This window comes from Centropristis striata, chromosome 9 (assembly GCF_030273125.1).
Source record: "Centropristis striata isolate RG_2023a ecotype Rhode Island chromosome 9, C.striata_1.0, whole genome shotgun sequence".
Taxonomy (NCBI): domain Eukaryota; kingdom Metazoa; phylum Chordata; class Actinopteri; order Perciformes; family Serranidae; genus Centropristis; species Centropristis striata.
The window spans coordinates 11,828,866-11,847,408 of record NC_081525.1 but is presented as its reverse complement, the minus strand read 5'-3'; the positions used below and the strand labels follow the sequence as shown (position 1 = coordinate 11,847,408).

Sequence of the window (18,543 nt, the reverse complement as noted above, 5' to 3'; positions counted from 1 at the left end):
TAATTATTTAATTGTGTTTGTATTGAACCTTTAACTCTCTGGGTAATGGGTTGGACTGCAGTAAGACTAAATGTGTAACACAGAATTGATTGACAATTTACACTATATGCTTTAAATAACAGTCAAACCAGGCGGGGACATTTTTGACCCCAGAGGATAAAAGGTGTACAGCAATCAGGAGGACATTACAAGGGTTAAATCAGAGATCAAACTGCTCAATGGAGGATGCATGCTGCCAAAATAAATAAAAAAATAGGATATCTGGCTGCCGGCCTGAAATAACAGATCTCTGCTCCATGGCAGCAGCCTACATTTATGCCTACATTTATTTGTAATATAATTTTATTGTACACTTAATTTTATTAATGGAGTCATTTACTTCTTCATCTATTTAACTTTGTCAGCTTCCGTCCTCCACACACCAACATGACCCACACACACACATCACATCATCTCCACAGATACATCACAAAGAACCTCCATACATCACATCACAGAAAAACAAGAGAAAATGGACTTTGTTTTGGACTTTTATCTTGGTTGTCAATTTTGTGTATTTTTTGCGTCATTGTAATAGCTTTACATCAGTTTGTGGGCTTTTTGTGTGTCTCTTTGTGGTCATTTTGCGTTGCCTCGTGGTGTTTATGTTTCTCTTTGTGTTTGTTTTGCATTTACTTATGTTTTTTCTTAATTTGCTTAAACATTCCTGTGTGGTAATTGTGAACCCTTTCATGTGCTCTGCCCTCGTGTCTTCCCCTGATCAATATTCCTCAGGCCAGCCAGCTCCCTGAGTCTCTACTGCCTGCTTTTTATTTTTATTTTTTTCGTGTATAATACATTTTAAATGCAGAAATATTTGAATTCAATAGGCCAAAACAACATATTTTACTGCATGACAAAAATGCATGAGATTAGGTGAGCATGTCTGTAAAGAGGAAAACCATTTTTATTCAACAGGCAGATCTGTATTTTAGAAAAGTCACAAGTATTATTTATCTGTCATCATTGCTAAATAGCAACTCTACACCATGAAACACTTTCAAAGTAGAAAAGTCATCACGGTAGATTGCAGATTTCCCTCAGTCTCCATTCAGAAACAAGTATTTTATGTCAGCAACTTCTCAACAAGTTAAAATTGATAAGTTTAACAAAAGAAATGCAGTTCAGAGAAGTGTAGATATTAAAAATACTCCAGTAAAGCTCCTCCTCTTTACACTGAGGACAGCACTTGATGATCAGAGCAGAGAGCAGACGGACGGGCAGAGAGACGTTTTGTCTGGACATGGATCACCTGTTGGTGCTGCTGCTGTTGCTGTGGAGCTCCGGTAGGAAAGATGATGTTAGTTATTTGTGTTTGTTTTGAACCTTTAACTCTCTGGGTAATGGGTTGGACTGTAGTAAGACTAAATGTGTAACACAGAATTGATTGACAATTTTACCATGTTTTAAATGAAAGGATAAATAGGGATGTGAATATATGCGTCCTTCAGGTCAATTGAAGTAAACCAGTCGCTGGAGCTCAGGGTTCTGCTGGAGTGTTGCTGGGTTTTCTTTCCATGAGATTATTACTTCCAGGAGCTAAACTATAAGCACTTACCATTAGACTTCTCACTCATTTTGATGGCACAAATGTTTTATTAATGAATGAATGAATTAATTAATTAATTTTGTTAATGTCTACATGTATTTCTAATCTAATTTTAGGCATTCATTTTATTAATGGGGACATTTACTTATTTATCTATTTAACTTTGGCAGCTTCCGTCCTCCACACGCCAACATGACCCACACACATCATCTCCACACATTACACCACACTACACATAATATACATACACCGAAATCAAAGGTCAAAAGAAGGAAAAAGCAAATAGAAAAATATGACTTTGTTATGGACTTTTATTTTGTTTGTCAATTTTGTGTATTTTGTGCATCTTTGTAGTAGGGCTGGGTATTGTTAAGAACTTTTGGATTCGATTAAATTTCGATTCTTTAGGTCACAATTTGATTCTATAACGATTCGATATTGATTTAAATGCTTAAATATCGATTCAATAACAAGTAGAATTACACAAATAATTAATCAGAGTACCTGTTGATTATTTTAAAATAATTATTTATTTTCATGCCCATATGAACAGCCATGTTATAATTCATAGCAACAACACACGCCATTTGTATAAGCTAGCAAAGCAGGGTTCCCAATTTAGCGACTTTGTTGCTAAATTTAGCGAGTATTTTTCAAGAAAAGGACTGGAGACAAATCCAGCGCCTTCTTCTTACTCTTCTTAACGAGCCGCAGGCCGGCTCGTTAAGAAGAACCGCCGTTAGTGGCAGTTAGCTACAGTTAGCTCTGTAGCAGTACAGTGTGTATGTGCTGCTGCTGCAGGAGGTGTTCACTTAGCGATCTCTGTTACAACAAGCACCAGACACTCTGTGCAGAGTTAGCGATGTTGTTAATTCACAATCACTATGTTTATGATCTCCGGAGACTCTGATAATTAGCCATGCTGCTTTCAGCTGATGACATTGTGCACAGTTAGACTACAAAAGTTCACAGCGCCCCCACTGGCCAGGAGATTGAATCGATTCAGAGGATTTAATGAATCGATATTGAATTGGGAAAAAATATATTGCAATGCATTGATGAATCGATATTTCTACCCACCCCTACTTTGTAGTAGTTTTACATCACTTTTGGGAGGGTTTGTGTCTCTTTGTGGTCATTATGCTTTGCCTTATGGTGTTTGTTTCTCTTTGTGTTTGTTTTGCATTGTCTTATTTATTTTTTTTATTTACTTATACATTCCTGTGTGGTGATTTTGTACCTTTTTATTCATTTGGTCAACCAGAGCCTTAACAGTTGTGTGTATTTTAGTGGTAATTGCCTGTATCCTTGTGATACTTTGGTGACCTTTGTGTGCATTTTTGCACCTCCTTGTGGATTTGTTCGGTTGTGTGTCTTTGTAGTCATATTGTCACAATCTGTTTGCTTTGTGTTTTCTTTTGACATTTTGCTGTGGTTATTTGTTTGTGATGTTTTTTGTTGTGGAAATGGCTGATGCTTGACTCAGAGACAATAACAACCAGGAGACTCCAATGGCTTACAGTGAAATACTTGATGAATTAACTTGATCAAGGAAAATGAAGACAGCTGTCTCTGATGTCAGAGTCATTTCTGAGGATGTTTCCCCTGGCATTGTATTTAATGCAAAAGCATTTCTCAGAAACAGAGAGGTGTTTAGACTAAACATTGATCACCTAACACAGTCAGCCTTGGCTGGCCCTGTTTAGACCAAGCAGGGAACAAACATTGAATTCTTCAGTTTAACTAGAGTAAAGGTCAATGTATAATATGCAATATAATTTAACTAGAAAATTTCCTCTGGGGAAATTCTGAAAGGGCCACGGGGGCTACTGCCGGTATGTGTACACTATGATGAGATGATGAGATTCTTCAGAGATTTCAAACTATGCCCTTTAACCTCAAAATGTGTGTGTGTGTGTGTGTGTGTGTGTGTGTGTGTGTGTGTGTGTGTGTGTAGTGAAAATCGCAACGTTTTTTTTAAGAAAAATGAAAAAAATAGCTTTGTTAGAGCGAACTATTCTGTGAAACTGTTACATTTCCCTTTTTCCGAAATCTTCCTGCGTTTTTAATATGGGAGCCATTGAGGCTGTTGGTGCATGTTGGTGGCACATCTGTGCGTCCTACGCCCAAACTATAACTCTGACAGCTTTACCAGAGGATTGTGAGTGAGAAGACAAATTTTACTACGTTTCTATGTATAGATTATCTCTGTAGAGTGGAATTTGCGGCCTGGAGCGCAGTTTTCACATTTATTTTTTGACAATTTACTCTCTCCCTCTACACTCTGGCGATGATGTCACACACTGTGACACGAACATTCCATGCAATACACACCCATTATAATCTCAGAATTTCTCCAAAAATGATCATGGTCATTGAACAGGGATTGATAAAAAACTATATGACCTATCGAAATGTGGATTAATCCACCGATACACAAGACTTGTTTCTACTGTTTAAAGTTCAAATGGAGTCTCTAGGTGAAATTATGCCGGAGAAGTAGACGTTTAACAATCTCCAATTATTGTTCTTTTTCGCTGATTTTTTGTCGGTCGTCCCTTTCATTTCAATGCAAAATTTTGGGCAGTTTTTTGCGACTTACGTTGCAAAAAAATCGTATTCTGTAGAGAAAAGTAATAGCACACCGATCCTGATCAAACTGCACGTTTTGATATATTATTTGTCCTGCAACACTTCAAGTTGTAGGACTAGTAGCGGGACGAAAATGCGTCCAAAAGAGGAAGAAGAAGAAATCCACAGTATAACAGTGGTTCTCGGGGCTTCGCCCCTACAGCTATTGCTGTATGGGACCAGTGCTCAGTGCGATTGCCCCGAGGCCCTAATTAATCCCACAATTCTACCACAGTTTTGTGTTTGCGTTCATTTTGTATGTCCTTGAGGTTTTTTGTGTATCTTTGAAGTCACCCAAGCAACAATCCCAAGCAGCGGGGATAAGGAAATGGCTCCGCTTTGTTTTTGCTTATTCAGCGTGTGGGGTTTGTGTCTTTTTGTGGTTAGTGTGTCCATTTTTGTCAAAAACGATCAGATTTCAAAATGCCTAAAAATGCTAGAAATAGCCCAATTATAGTCTGTTGATACATATTGGAGCATAATATGGCCAGAAACTACAAGAAAAACACCATATTATGGGATTTCCAAAAATGACCCTCACAAAAAAGAGTCATACTATAATATGTCAATTTGTGTCAAAATTGTCAAATTTCAAAGTTCCTTAAAATGCTAGAAATGGCCCAATTATAGTCTGTTAAGACATATTAGAGCATTATATGTCCAAATATGACAGAAAAACATCATATTATGGGATGTCCAAAAATGGTAAAATGGTCAAATTTAAAATGCTTAAAACTGTTAGAAATGGGCCCATTATAGTCTGTTGATACATATTAGAGACTAATATGGCCATAAATTACAGAAAAAAACACCATGTAATGCAATGCAATGTCAAAAAGCAGGAATAAGTAGATTTTTGTCAAAACAGATCAAATTTTAAAATGCTTAAAATGTGTCAATTATGGTTTGTTGATACATATTACAGCATAATATGGCCATAAATTACAGAAAGACACGATGTTTTGCGATGTCCAAAAATGACCCCCTCAAAAAAAGGTCAAATAATGTAGAGCAGCCATTCTCAACCTTGGGGTCCCTACCCTAATTGGGGTCGTGAGATGATTTCTGTTGGTTGCCAGGTCATTTTGGAAAAATATATAAATAATATTAAGTTAATATTAAATTACATAATTTCAGAGTTTTAGTTGTTGTCTGCTTCATTATTTGTCCAAAATGTGTCGTATGAGTTCGTATGATCAGAACTGTGCGCATGAGATGCTGTTCAGTGAGCACAGCGGAAAAAATAAACAAATAAAAAGAAAAAATACTCGAGTGTTATTGCTTTACCGCAGCTGCAGTTTGCTAGCAGCCACCTATAACTGATGCTGGAAAAATGGAGCGATGGCTGCAAAGAAAAGGGTGGGGTTGGCGGACAACATGCATGTTAAATTCGGGGTTGTGACTCAAAAATGTTGAGAACCACTGATATAGAGTAATGAACGTTAACACACATTACTCTACAGTGATTGAACAATGGTGTCACACAAATCACTCAGCTATTTTTGTTTTAGTTTACCGAGAACCTTCCTTTCAGCTCCCCCAAGCGACATGGTCACTACACACATTAACATCTTCACATCTGTTGTTACGTACATCAATATACATCTTTTGAAATATCTTCTCCGTACACTGCACATATTCTTTATATTATATTACTTTTTGCACATTCTGTACAATTTTTTTCAGACCTGTATTACTCGCAGTTATAATGCCATGTGATCAAATAAAATCATACCCTCAAATATATACTTAAGTGACTGGCTGGACTGGAAGGAGTCATTTGATTGCCTGCATAAAACTCAATTTAAAAAAAATCCCATAAAACATGTATGTGAAGGTTACACATGAAAACTAGTTTGTAAATGCTGGTTCATGTAAATGTAATAACATCAAAGTGATTTGGATGAAAATTGAAAATATTTTAAAAACATATTTGTGGATTTCTATTAAACATGTGTGTATTTCTCCAGGACTCCAGGCTGAAGGAAAGGACATCCCAACAGGTAAATGGAGAAAGAAAAGAGAAGTGATTACAGAAGAATCAGCAGTCAAATTTTAGTTTAAACTTTTCTTAATTAAACTTGGTTGTTTTATTGCTGACTCTCTTGTTTCTGTCCAGAGTCTGTCAGGTTGGTGGGAGGAGACAGTCGCTGTGCAGGAACACTTGAGGTGAAACAGGGAGAATGGAGACCGGTGGAATTATCTTTCTGGACCCTGAAGACAGCAGCTTTTGTCTGCAAAGAGCTAGACTGTGGCCCCCCTGTTGTGGTAGGAGGAAGACAGACCTCATTAAGATCTGTGTGGTTTATCAGCTATCGCTGTGTTGAGTCTGGATCTGCTCTGAGGGAGTGTGTACACACTGAGTTTTCCTCCACCATCTTGAATCTCAACTGCTCAGGTAAGCTCATTACTCACATATAGTGAATTAATGTAGATGTAAATGTAATATAATGTGGGACACTTTTTGCAATTTTGACTTTGTTATATTTTTCTAAATTGAAAAATATTTTATGTCATTTCAGTCACATGACACCCATGGTAGACCAATAGTAAAGGTTTTGATGACTATATTTACTTTAAGCAGGAAATATACCAGCCAAACCTTAAGTGTCCCACACAGTAAATCAGGATCTGAACGAACAAGATTTAGAAACGTCGTCTGCTTCAGAAACCATCCACCAACCAACCTGAAAGGACTGGCTTGACAGCTTTCTTAGCCACTGGTTTCCGTAATCGGATTCTTTGATTGCCACCATAATGTGCAGTTCACACTACATGACTTCTGCCCTGGTTTAACACTCTGCACTTGCACTTGCCACAGTCTTACAGAAATATTTCACATACCTAACAAACTCTACAGGTTGTTGTGCTATTGTTGGAAAAAAAATTGAAAGTGTTCAAAAATGGAAAATAATTATTTGAAAATATTAAATGTAAATATGATGTTAAATTGCTGTAGTCTGGTGTTATAAAGATGAGTTATGTTGTTTATTGTGAACTTGTGTTTGAATTGTGCGAAGTCGAGTTTGAATCACTGAATTGTTTTTTGATTACATCTTTTTTTAGTGCCTGGTGTCTTTTATCTCTCTCTCTTTATCTTCTCTCATCTCTCCAGACTCTGTCAGGCTGGTGGATGGGACCAGTCTGTGCTCAGGCAGACTGGAGGTGAAGTCTGACCAGTCCAACCAGAGCTGGTCCTCAGTGTGTGAAGTTGACTTTGACCAGCAGGATGCAGAGGTGGTCTGCAGGGAGCTTGGCTGTGAGGCTCCTTCAGTCCTCCAGGGGGTGCTCTTTGGAGACGTGGAGGCTCCAAAGTGGACCAAAGAGTTCCAGTGTGGAGGAGATGAGTCCTCTCTCCTGGACTGTAGAAGCTCAGGCTCAGATAGAAACACCTGCTCACCTGGCAGAGCTGTTGAACTCACCTGCTCAGGTAAAAGAGGAGCTGCATCTTTGATTAGCTTCATTTGTGTTCTGATGAAACTCACTTTATTCTTCTACTGATGACTCTCTTGTTTCTGTTCAGAGCCTGTCAGGTTGGTTGGAGGAGAGAGTCGCTGTTCAGGAACACTGGAGGTAAAACAGGGAGAGTGGAAACCAGCGTTTTACGATAACCCTGGCCCTGACTTGATGATAACAGATATTGTCTGCAAAGAGATAGGCTGTGGCTCTGTGGTATCTTTAGGAAGGAGAGAGGACTCCTCAGACATATCAACTTGGATGATCAGGTCTTCCTGTCTTGAGTCTGGATCTGCTCTGAGGGAGTGTGTAACATCATCTTCCCCTTCGTACAGTTTGGGTGTCACCTGCTCTGGTAAGCAATCTATGACATCATCTATGATAGTAATGTACCAGGTTGACAGAAACATGCCCCAGCAAGAATATTATCAGACTGTCTAATGAGCAGCTGCCACAGCACAAAAGGTGTTGAATTAATGTAAATATGATGTTATATTGCTGCAGTCTGTGAGAAAGATGTGTTCTGTTTGAATCACTGAATTTTTATTTGATGACATCTTTTTATTTAGTGTCTGGTGTCTTTTATCTCTCTCTCTTTATCTTCTCTCATCTCCCCAGACTCTGTCAGGCTGGTGAATGGGACCAGTCTGTGCTCAGGCAGACTGGAGGTGAAGTCTGACCAGTCTAACCAGAGCTGGTCCTCAGTGTGTGAACATGACTTTGACCAGCAGGATGCAGAGGTGGTCTGCAGGGAGCTTGGCTGTGGGGCTCCTTCAGTCCTCCAGGGGACGCTCTATAGAGAAGTGGAGGCTCCAAAGTGGACCAAAGAGTTCCAGTGTGAAGGAGATGAGTCCTCTCTCCTGGACTGTAGAAGCTCAGGCTCAGATAGAAACACCTGCTCACCTGGCAGAGCTGTTGAACTCACCTGCTCAGGTAAAAGAGGAGCTGCAGCTTTGAGTTGCTTCAATTGTGTCCTAATTAAACTCACTTTATTCTTTAACTGATGACTCTCTTGTTTCTGTTCAGAGCCTGTCAGGTTGGTGGGAGGAGACAGTCGCTGTGCAGGAACACTGGAGGTGAAACAGGGAGAGTGGAGACCAGTGGGTGACAATAACCCTGACTGGACCCTGAAGATAGCAGCTGCTGTCTGCAAAGTGTTAGACTGTGGCTCTGCACTTTCTGTAGGACAGAGAGAGGAGTCTTCACTCAGATCGGTTTGGAGGATCGATTCTGGCTGTTTTCTGCCTGAATCTGCTCTGAGGGAGTGTGTAACACCAAGTTCAGCTCCATTAATCTTGAATCTCACCTGCTCAGGTGAGATCCAGGATGATCTATGACATAGTCACTGACAGTAATGTACCAAGGTCGACACACATACACACACACATTCATTAGTTAGAATAGCAGCAGACTGTCTGTTTAGCAGCTGCCTAATACATCTGGTGCTGAATGCACCAAGATATATACAGAGAAACACTGTTCAAAATGTGTGACTTATGCTCGTGGTAATACTTCCAATATGATGACGCATTTACGAAGACATCACGCCACTTTCTATTGACACGGAGGAGGAGACAACTGTGTAGGAAAGAACAACTCCTTCTCCCTGCAGCATTAAACAGCCTCTCCATGAAGATTCAAACAGAATCCACAACTAAAGCACCAAAACTGCATTTCAATGCAATCAAGGAGGATGACAGATTTTAGCAAATTATTTTATTACCTGGGCAGTGCTGTCATGCCCCCTCACACACATCACTTCACCAACAAAGTATTTCCTGAACTTAATGCGCAGACACGAGAGGGATATTTCAACATGTGGAAATTTTTACTAGACAGAAGCAATATTCCTTTCTTTTTTTGGTTTGCAATAATAAGAAAGGCTATTCTTTTAAAAGTATTTTACAATTTTACAATTAAAAAGTCTTTACATTCTTTATGTTCTTCGCTATAATTTTATTACTGCAAACTGGTCTAACTATATTGCAAAATAAATACATATATGAAAAAGCACATGAAAATCAGGAATGTTTTTCTTTTTTTTTTTAACGATTTAGCTTTAGGGATCATTTTAAAAAGATATTTTTTTTCTTGGTTACAAATCTCAAACAAAAAGCTAGGATAGAAAAATTGTGCAGATTCCCGTTCAAATCACTGAATTGCTGTTTGATGAAATCTCTTTATTTGATGGCTGGTGTCTTTTATCCCTCTTTCTTTATCTTCTCTCATCTCTCCAGACTCTGTCAGGCTGGTGGATGGGAAAAGTCTGTGCTCAGGCAGACTGGAGGTGAAGTTTGACCAGTCTAACCAGAGCTGGTCCTCAGTGTGTGAAGATGACTTTGACCAGCAGGATGCAGAGGTGGTCTGCAGGCAGCTTGGTTGTGGGGCTCCTTCAGTCCTCCAGGGGGCACTCTTTGGAGAAGAGAAGGCTCCAAAGTGGACCAAAGAGTTCCAGTGTGGAGAAGATGAGTCTGCTCTCCTGGACTGTAGAAGCTCAGGCTCAGATAGAAACACCTGCTCAGCTGGCAGAGCTGTTGAACTCACCTGCTCAGGTGGAAGAGGAGCTGCAGCTTTGATTTAGTTCATTTGTATTCTGATGAAACTCACTTTATTCTTCTACTGATGACTTTCTTGTTCCTTTCCAGAGCCTGTCAGGTTGGTGGGAGGAGACAGTCGCTGTGCAGGAACACTGGAGGTGGAACAGGGAGCGTGGAGACCAGTGGGAGAAGACTGCATGACCCATTACTCAATGCTGGAGATAGCAGCTGATGTCTGCAGAGCGATGGGCTGTGGCTCTGTGGTTTCTGTAGGACAGAAGAAAGATTCCTCGTTCAGATCAATTTGGAGTATTAGCCATGCCTGCACTCCTTTTGGATCTTTTCTGAGGGAGTGTGTAAAACCACATTTTGGTCCCGTCACCTGGAACCTCACCTGCTCAGGTACACCCATTAGTATCATCGTCTCTGATATCTATGACAGTTGAGTTTCCAGTACGTTCCTTACACTGTCACAATGACTCTCTGTGGTTTCCATTGGACTGAACTATAAAGTTATCCGGAACAATGATATCCTGACGTGTAGAAGGTGGACTTGTTTCTGCAAACTTTGAATTCTCCATAGATTGCTGATCTTCACCTGACAGGACACACCTGGAGGAACATGACCATCTGTCTGTCTGTGATAGTCAGTCATGTGACATCACATCTTTTTCTTTCTGTCTTTCCAGACATGCTGCTTCAGCCCAACATCTCTGCATCCTCCTCAATGGATGGGGTCTCTGAGGCCCAGCATCAGGGACTTAGGGTGTCCATGGGCTCTGACTTCACTGTCAGCTGTTCCATCCAGCCACAGTACCCAGGAGGCTCCTTCCAGCTCTCCTTCGCCTCCTCCTACTCAGCACACAACTACACCCAGCCAGTTGTCAATAACTCCGCCCATTTCCTGTTTCCTGCTGCAAAGCCCGTCCACCAAGGAAGCTACAGCTGTGTTTATCAAGTCCATTTTGTTTCTCATAGCATGTCCTCTGAGAGCCGTCAGCTCTCTGTCTCTGTCTTAGGTAAGTTGACTGATTACAATAACCAAACTTCTACGAAGTGTATAAATTACAAACAGCAACAATGAACTGTAGGACAGAGCATGTTTGGTGACCAGGATAACTCTGGTTGTCTGAGAGCTGCGTGAGAAGGACCTTCTGATGTGACCAATCACAAAAACCTTGCTGCCATCACATCTGTCATAGCAGCCCTGAGTCCCTAACTCGCCACATTCATGTTCCTTCACCGGACAGAAGCAAGAAGGGCAGCGGGCTCAGACACGTCACTCAGAGAACCAGAGTTATCCTGAATAACCAAATGTTCTCACCCACTATCTCACTGTGTGATGTGATGATTGTCCATGTGTTTGATCAGATCCAAGACCTTTTATCATCAGAGTGATCGTCCTGCCGCTGACTCTGCTGTTGGCCAACACCGCCCTTTACTTCTACTTCAAGGTACTGACACACTTCTTTTTAAAACCAGTGAGTGAAAGGAAGCATACAGTTGTTTTTGAACTGAAAAGAACAGAAGGTTACATCTGTGTGCTGTCATGTCTCTCCAGACCAGGAGGGGGCAGAAGCTGGGCAGACAGGAGAACACAAAGCTGGATTATTATAACCTGAGTGTTCGTGTTGCTGAAGGAGGGCCAACTGAAGAGGAAGGAGCTCAGGGAGCAGAGTAGCTCCTCCAAACAGCTCACCTTTTTAAGTAAAATGAATCAATCTTATCCACTTATACGATGTGGAGTAGACAGCCAGTTGGGTAAAATAACTGGTTAGAGGGGTCCAGAGACTTTTTTTCCCATAAAAGCCCAAATTTGGTGGCTTCTCACACATTCTAATGCCACTATTCAATATACACTGGTCTTTATCAATGCACATTTTCATGAGTTTGCCTATGACAGTAGTGTTTCCAGTACGTACCCTACTCTGTCACAGTGACAGTTGGTGGTTTCCATTGGACTGAACTGTAAAGTTATCCAGAACAATGATATCCTGACGTGTAGAAGGCAGCAAGCAGCCAGAATGAGGTCGCGGGGGCCGGTGGCTCGTTAAGAACGAATCGAAGCGGCACAGTCTTCCTGTAGCAGTCTCTCCCAGCTGCAGGCACAGAGCCGGCTAACAGTTAGCTCTGTAACAGTATAGTGTGTATGTGCTGCTGCTGCTGCAGGAGGTGTTCACTTAGCGATCTCTGTTTGTTTACAACAAGCATCGGACACTCTTTTCACAGTTAGCAATGCTGGTTAATTCAAGATTGCTATGTTTATGATAATTAGCCATGCTGCTTTGTTTTGATCAGCTGCTGATGTTGTTCAGTTAGCGATGACGGCCACAGTTGCGTCTCCTGTGTTCAATCTGTCATGTATGTGATCATGGTCGAAACTGTCCCTAAGCGATTAGCATACTTCACCTCTGGAGTTTCATTAATCCCTCCGGGGGATTTTATTTTTTTATTTATCTTATTTTAACTTTTATGAATTTTAGTTTTAGTTTCAAGTAAACATTTCAAAATGCATGTGCAACTCGGTTAAATAAAAGTCTGTTGGGCTAATCATATATTTTGTCATTGTAGTTTTCTTAAAATCTCGTCTCGTCTCGTTCTCTTGAACCCAATATCGTGTTTCATCTCATCTCGTGAGCTGAGAGTATTGTCACACACCTACAAATAAATCAAATTGACATACTGGTCTCAATTCTGTATGACCAACACTCAGTGTGGGATTTAACTTTGGTGATATTTGGTGTTTGTTAGTGGTACAAAAAATTGCAATGATGTAGAATGTGCTTTTAGCCAATTTATGCTGATTTCTCCAGATTTTACTGATTTTTGTAGTGAAGAAATACACTTAATTTTAGAAGTGTTTGAAGTGTTTTTGAAGTTTATCCTTTATTTTGTAATAAGGAATTTACTTATTTCAGAGAAAAATATTGCTTAATTTTGTACTTCAGCATTTTACTTAATTTTCTAATGATGGTATTTGATTTTATATATATATATATATATATATATACAAAAAAACAATGATTTTGCTTGATTCTTATCATATCAATTTTCTTAAGGGATTTTCTAATTGCATAAAAACTTTTTGCAATTTCTGTAGTTAAGAATTTTTATTGTTTTGTTGTTTTTTTTACTGAAAGGGAAAATTCGCAACCTTCGATGTGGATGTCTAATCAGGGCTGACGATGGTCGATCTGAATTAATGACATATCAGTGTTTTCAACGTGGCAACCTGAGCTAGTTAGTTGACTAGCCGGCAGCTAAATTAGAGTTAAATTCGTCCAAACAATCTAGTCGCAGTGTAAGAAAGCATGCTGCCATCACCAGATGAGTGGTGCAATTGTTAAGTGACAGAAGTCACCCTGCTGGTCTTGGTTGACAGCTACCAAAGCTGTAGTAGCCGTGCATGTAACAGTTCTTTAATCTCAACTATTGCTGTCATGTCAAATTATGTATTTTAGATCCGGAAGAGCAACAGGTTTTGCAGCTGCACAACTGCAACACAGAGATCAGCAAGAGCTGCAGGCATTTTTTCTACAAGTAGAATAATGCCAGAGACTAAGAGAGATAGAAAGTGCGGACACGTGCCAATCAACAGAAGAAGAGAAGTGAAACTATAATATGAATCTGAACTTTAATTTGGCATTCATACCTGAATTCGACAGATTGAGATAAGGCTGCAAATTTTCCCTTTAAGTACATTAAAAGTATTACAATTATATAGCTTTTCTGTATTAAGGACGTTGCTTCTTTCATATGAATTTTACGTCATTTTGCATTAAGAATCTGTTTACTTTTAAATTAAAGATTTTTGCTTTAAAAATGTAGGATTTGACTTGTTTCTGTGATCTAGAATTGTGATACATTTTTTACTTTGGGATATTTTGCTGTTTCATAATGAAGGAATTCTTAAATATGATTGAATTTGTTTGTTTGTTAAAACTAAAAACCCTCATGACTTAGCAAGAAATCTGAATAATAATTTGAGAACACCTGTAGAGGGAGCCTTCAGAGATCATAGATATTGTAAAATGTTTAACAATTAGATGTTTATTATGCGTCTACTCAAAACCAATTAAAGGCAATAACATTTTTTTTTTCATGACAATGAAAATGAAAACACACTTACTTGTACTGCACAGAGAAATGCATTAAATATAATCTGATTGGAGCTGTAATAAACAGAGATATGAAATGATGATGATCACTGAAATAAATCTATCACTATTGTCTACTTTGTTCAAAGGAAATAAAACCGCTTTAATAAACTATGAATCTGTGAATAAGATGATTTTAAGTGATTCAGAAGAATTTGTTTGGAGACGTTTTTCTCTTGGTTGGGAAAAAGTTTACATTTAGTACAAGACCTGTTTATGACCTGTGACCTGATCGTTGACTTTAGGTTTCCTCTAAATAGCCAGAAATTAGTAAGAACAAAACAAAACAGAAGATGACCTTCTTTAGTGATGTATGTTAAAGAAACGTTGTCTAATCAAGAAGAGAGATATTTTCCATAACCTTGACGTCAACGTGTAAAATCTTCATCCTTTCAAGTCTTACTATATGGAAACACCTTCTCAGTGTGTGTGTGTGTGTGTGTGTGTGTTCTCCAGACTATGGCAGAATGATGACTAGAATATTTTTATGCAGTTTTTTCACACAGAAAAAGCCCTTTTTCTTTTCTATTCTCTCTTTTGGCTTCAGTTAAGTTGTCATGAGCAAATGACGGAACTGGTGCTTCCTCTCTTTTGTGCATGACACACACACACACACACACACACACACACACACACACACACACACACACACATAAGGAAAAACAAATCATAATCCAGACTTTCATGCTGCACTGTTCACACACTGTCAGCAGGCATCAGGTGAACGTGACAGGTCAATCACTGTCAACATCTCTCCCCCGTAAGATTCTCCCTCAGTCATGTCCTGGAGCATTGACAGTTCCTCCTGGACATTTCCATTTCTTTTTCTTTTTCTTTTCCATTTCTAGATTTGCTGTCTTTTAGTGACCTAGGTGTAGCCTTCTTTAAGCTTAGGTTACATACTAGCAATCCAAAAGAAATCAATAAACACTACGGGGCGTGTTTATCAAGCAAGGTATGACTAAATCACCTGGTGGAGAGCTGTGAACTTTATCACTTTCTGGATTTGGGAATTGCATGCAAGTTGTGCACATGTATGTCAGTGACTTTGTTCCATAACTGTGTGTAAGTGAAAAAGGGAGAATAGTATAGTGTACGTGTGTTTGTGCAAACATGAATACCATTAGACTATCACGAAAAAGACCATTTCCAGTAGCTCAAGTCAAATAGCCCCAACCAAGTATTGAGTCATATAGATGGACATACTTTTAAGAAGCCAACATTTCCAGACTAAACATACTTTTTAAAATTGGTCTTTTGTAAAATTTTAATTTTTTTGAGACACCAAATTTTAGGTCTTCATTAAATGTAAGCCATAATCATTATAATTAGAAGAAATTAATTAAATTAATAAATGAAATGTTTCATTCTTTGTGTAATGGATCTACATAATGTGTTATATCCACTTTTTAAAGTGAATTACTGACATAAATAAACTTTTCTATGATATTCTAATTTATTGAGATGCACCTGTATACACATATTTCAAGATATCATAATATAACATATTATACTGTATTAATGTTAATATGTTCCGTTGACAATTATAATAAAAGTACCATTACTTGATTATACATATTGGCCTGTTGTACACTGTTCATAGTGACCTGCTATTAATCACCTCTTATGTATTTCTGTTATTTTATATGCTTGCTTGCATGTATTTCTGTTTTTGATCTTATCTTATCTCCTATTTATTTTGCATAAACTGTGTTAACACACTATCATAAAGCCCTGGGCTATGAATAAAACTGTTGCGTAACACTCCAGGGCTTAAAGACGATGCCGCCTCTATTACTCAATACAGCGGAAGAGTAAATATGTGACAACACATAAAAGGTCCCGTTAGTAAGGTAAGAACCAGCACTGTTTTGATCACGTACACCCAAACTATTTCCTTATTTCTGATGGATCACAGAGTACATAATGGCACTGATGTTACAATATATTAGACGTATGTCTTTTACATCACTGTAAACAGAGCTTTGAGAAATCCTTGGTTTTAGAAATACTTGAGTCCGTGGACTCAGTATGTGGGTTTTGACCACAGAAATGTGAGTGTCGGCTTGATTGACTTCATTAAGGGCCTCAGTTCACTTGTGCTCCTGACTGGAGCTATCACAGCACACTGTAGAATTTAAATAATATGGAAGTTGGCGTGGTTTATTCTGACGTCGGTTGGAAAAAATGACTGACCTGTCAGGCCAGGTGCACCCCACAAGCACCCGGGCAGAAACCGTCCTTTTATTTCTGGCCCCGTCTGCTTCAAACCTCCAACATCACAGGTCAGTGTCTTCTCTTCTTTCTACTCTCCTTATCTCCAGATCAAGGAGAGTAGAAGGAGGCTCCGGTCACATTCAATTTATGCAACTGACGGCCAATTGAATTCAAATATTTCTGCATATTAAATAGTCTAAGACAACACATTTTACTGCATGACAAAAAATGCATGAGATTAAGTGGGCATGTCTGTAAAGAGGAAAACATTTTCCAGTGATGGGAATTTTGGCTCTTTTTGGTGAGCCAGATCATTTGGCTCAGCTCAGCAAGTGGAGCTGGCTCATTCAGATCCCAAATGTCTCTTCATTTTACCACTTATACTTTTTTTTAATTCAGCCAAATTTAGCGCTGTTTTGACTTGTGATTTGTATTTGAACACATATATCACTTAAATGTCAATAAATTGCTGTGGCCAATTGCATTTACAGTTGTAAAAACACTTGTAACTCTCTAATTTGCTTGAAGAACCACTCTGCTACACAAAGCGGATAGAAAATGTAAACCTAAGCATGAAAATTAAAAAAGGACATTTTACATATTTTTTAATGAAACACACAGAAACCGTGTGTGTGTAATCAGGAGAAGGAGCAGGAGCAACAGGTGAAGTAGTGGCAGTAGCAGTCATGCCAGCCTGCCTTTTGATCTGTTGGATGTACAGTTCTCAAATGCCTGTGTAAGTTATTTGTGGACTCTGCTCAAGAGGAGAGCTTCACTTTACAAATCCTACACTGTGCTTTCATGTTGTCACGTGTCAAAATTCATCCAAATGCTGATCTGGCAGATCTGTATTTGCAAGTGTTATTTAACTATCAACGTTGTTAAATAGCATTTCTACACCATGAAACACTTCCAAAACAGAAAAGTCATCACGGTAGATTTCCCTCAATCACCATTCAGAAAACAAATGTTTTGAAAATAGTTTTCCTGTTGTCATGCAGACAGACCTGAAATAGCATAAATTCAGACGTTTAACACATCCTGTTACCACTAACCACAGCCCTACAATCTATATCTGAATCTGTTAGCAGCTTCTCAGAAAAAATAGAGTTGATAAGTTTCACAGAAATGTAGTTCAGATAAGTATAGATATTAACACATATTACAGGAAAGCTTCTCCTCTTTACACTGAGGACAGCACTTGATGATCAGAGCAGAGAGCAGACGGACGGGCAGAGAGACGTTCTGTCTGGACATGGATCAACTGTTGGTGCTGCTGCTGTTGCTGTGGAGCTCCGGTAGGAAACATGATGTTAATTATTTAAATGTGTTTGTATTGAACCTTTAACTCTCTGGGTAATGGGTTGGACTGCAGTAAGAATAAAGGTGTAACACAGAATTGATTTAAAATGTTTACTAAAAATGAGTTACAGTAAATAAAACGTGATATTTTCATGTTATTTCATGACAAAGAACGGAACGACAGGCAAGAATAGGCTATTGCTCGTTAACATGACTCAATTAAATCTACTTTAAGCTTGGTTTGTGACATGGTGAGATTCTACAGTTATTGAGCACAGTGCATGATATATTTTTATAAGTATGCGTACTCTGAGAAGGATTTTGAAATGCAACGCTCCTATGCGCTGTTGGCTGTGGCTCGAATGTGCAGGGACCGTCTACAAAGTGCATGTTACCATGGAAAGGTGTAGGGTAAACAAAAATCCATCCACACAATAATCCATCCTAGCTGGTAATATGACAACTGTTGTTTTTAGAAAATGTGCTTTTACGTAATTTATGTGAATATTCAGATATAAAATATTGAATAACTACATTATTGAAGCTTTGAGTAGCACTAAAATCCACTGACACATTAATGAGCTCCTCTTGGTTATACTACAACAATTGTTTTGGGAAAACATGCTTTTATGTTATTTATGTGAATTTTGTAGAC

General features: G+C 38.9%; 1 protein-coding gene across 1 annotated transcript in view; it reads left to right on the top strand.

Moving 5' to 3' along the window:
• The first annotated feature begins 1,282 nt into the window (after positions 1-1,282).
• The window catches only part of LOC131977833 (scavenger receptor cysteine-rich type 1 protein M130-like), a 34,112-nt gene continuing 16,851 nt past the window's right edge, over positions 1,283-18,543 (top strand). The window contains exons 1-12 of the mRNA XM_059341275.1: positions 1,283-1,325; positions 6,190-6,222; positions 6,339-6,617; positions 7,335-7,649; positions 7,743-8,030; positions 8,294-8,608; positions 8,702-8,989; positions 9,913-10,227; positions 10,321-10,614; positions 10,902-11,231; positions 11,584-11,666; positions 11,774-11,889. Coding sequence (XP_059197258.1) covers positions 1,283-1,325; positions 6,190-6,222; positions 6,339-6,617; positions 7,335-7,649; positions 7,743-8,030; positions 8,294-8,608; positions 8,702-8,989; positions 9,913-10,227; positions 10,321-10,614; positions 10,902-11,231; positions 11,584-11,666; positions 11,774-11,889 — 2,699 coding nt within the window. The remainder of the gene's footprint in view (positions 1,326-6,189; positions 6,223-6,338; positions 6,618-7,334; positions 7,650-7,742; positions 8,031-8,293; positions 8,609-8,701; positions 8,990-9,912; positions 10,228-10,320; positions 10,615-10,901; positions 11,232-11,583; positions 11,667-11,773; positions 11,890-18,543) is intronic.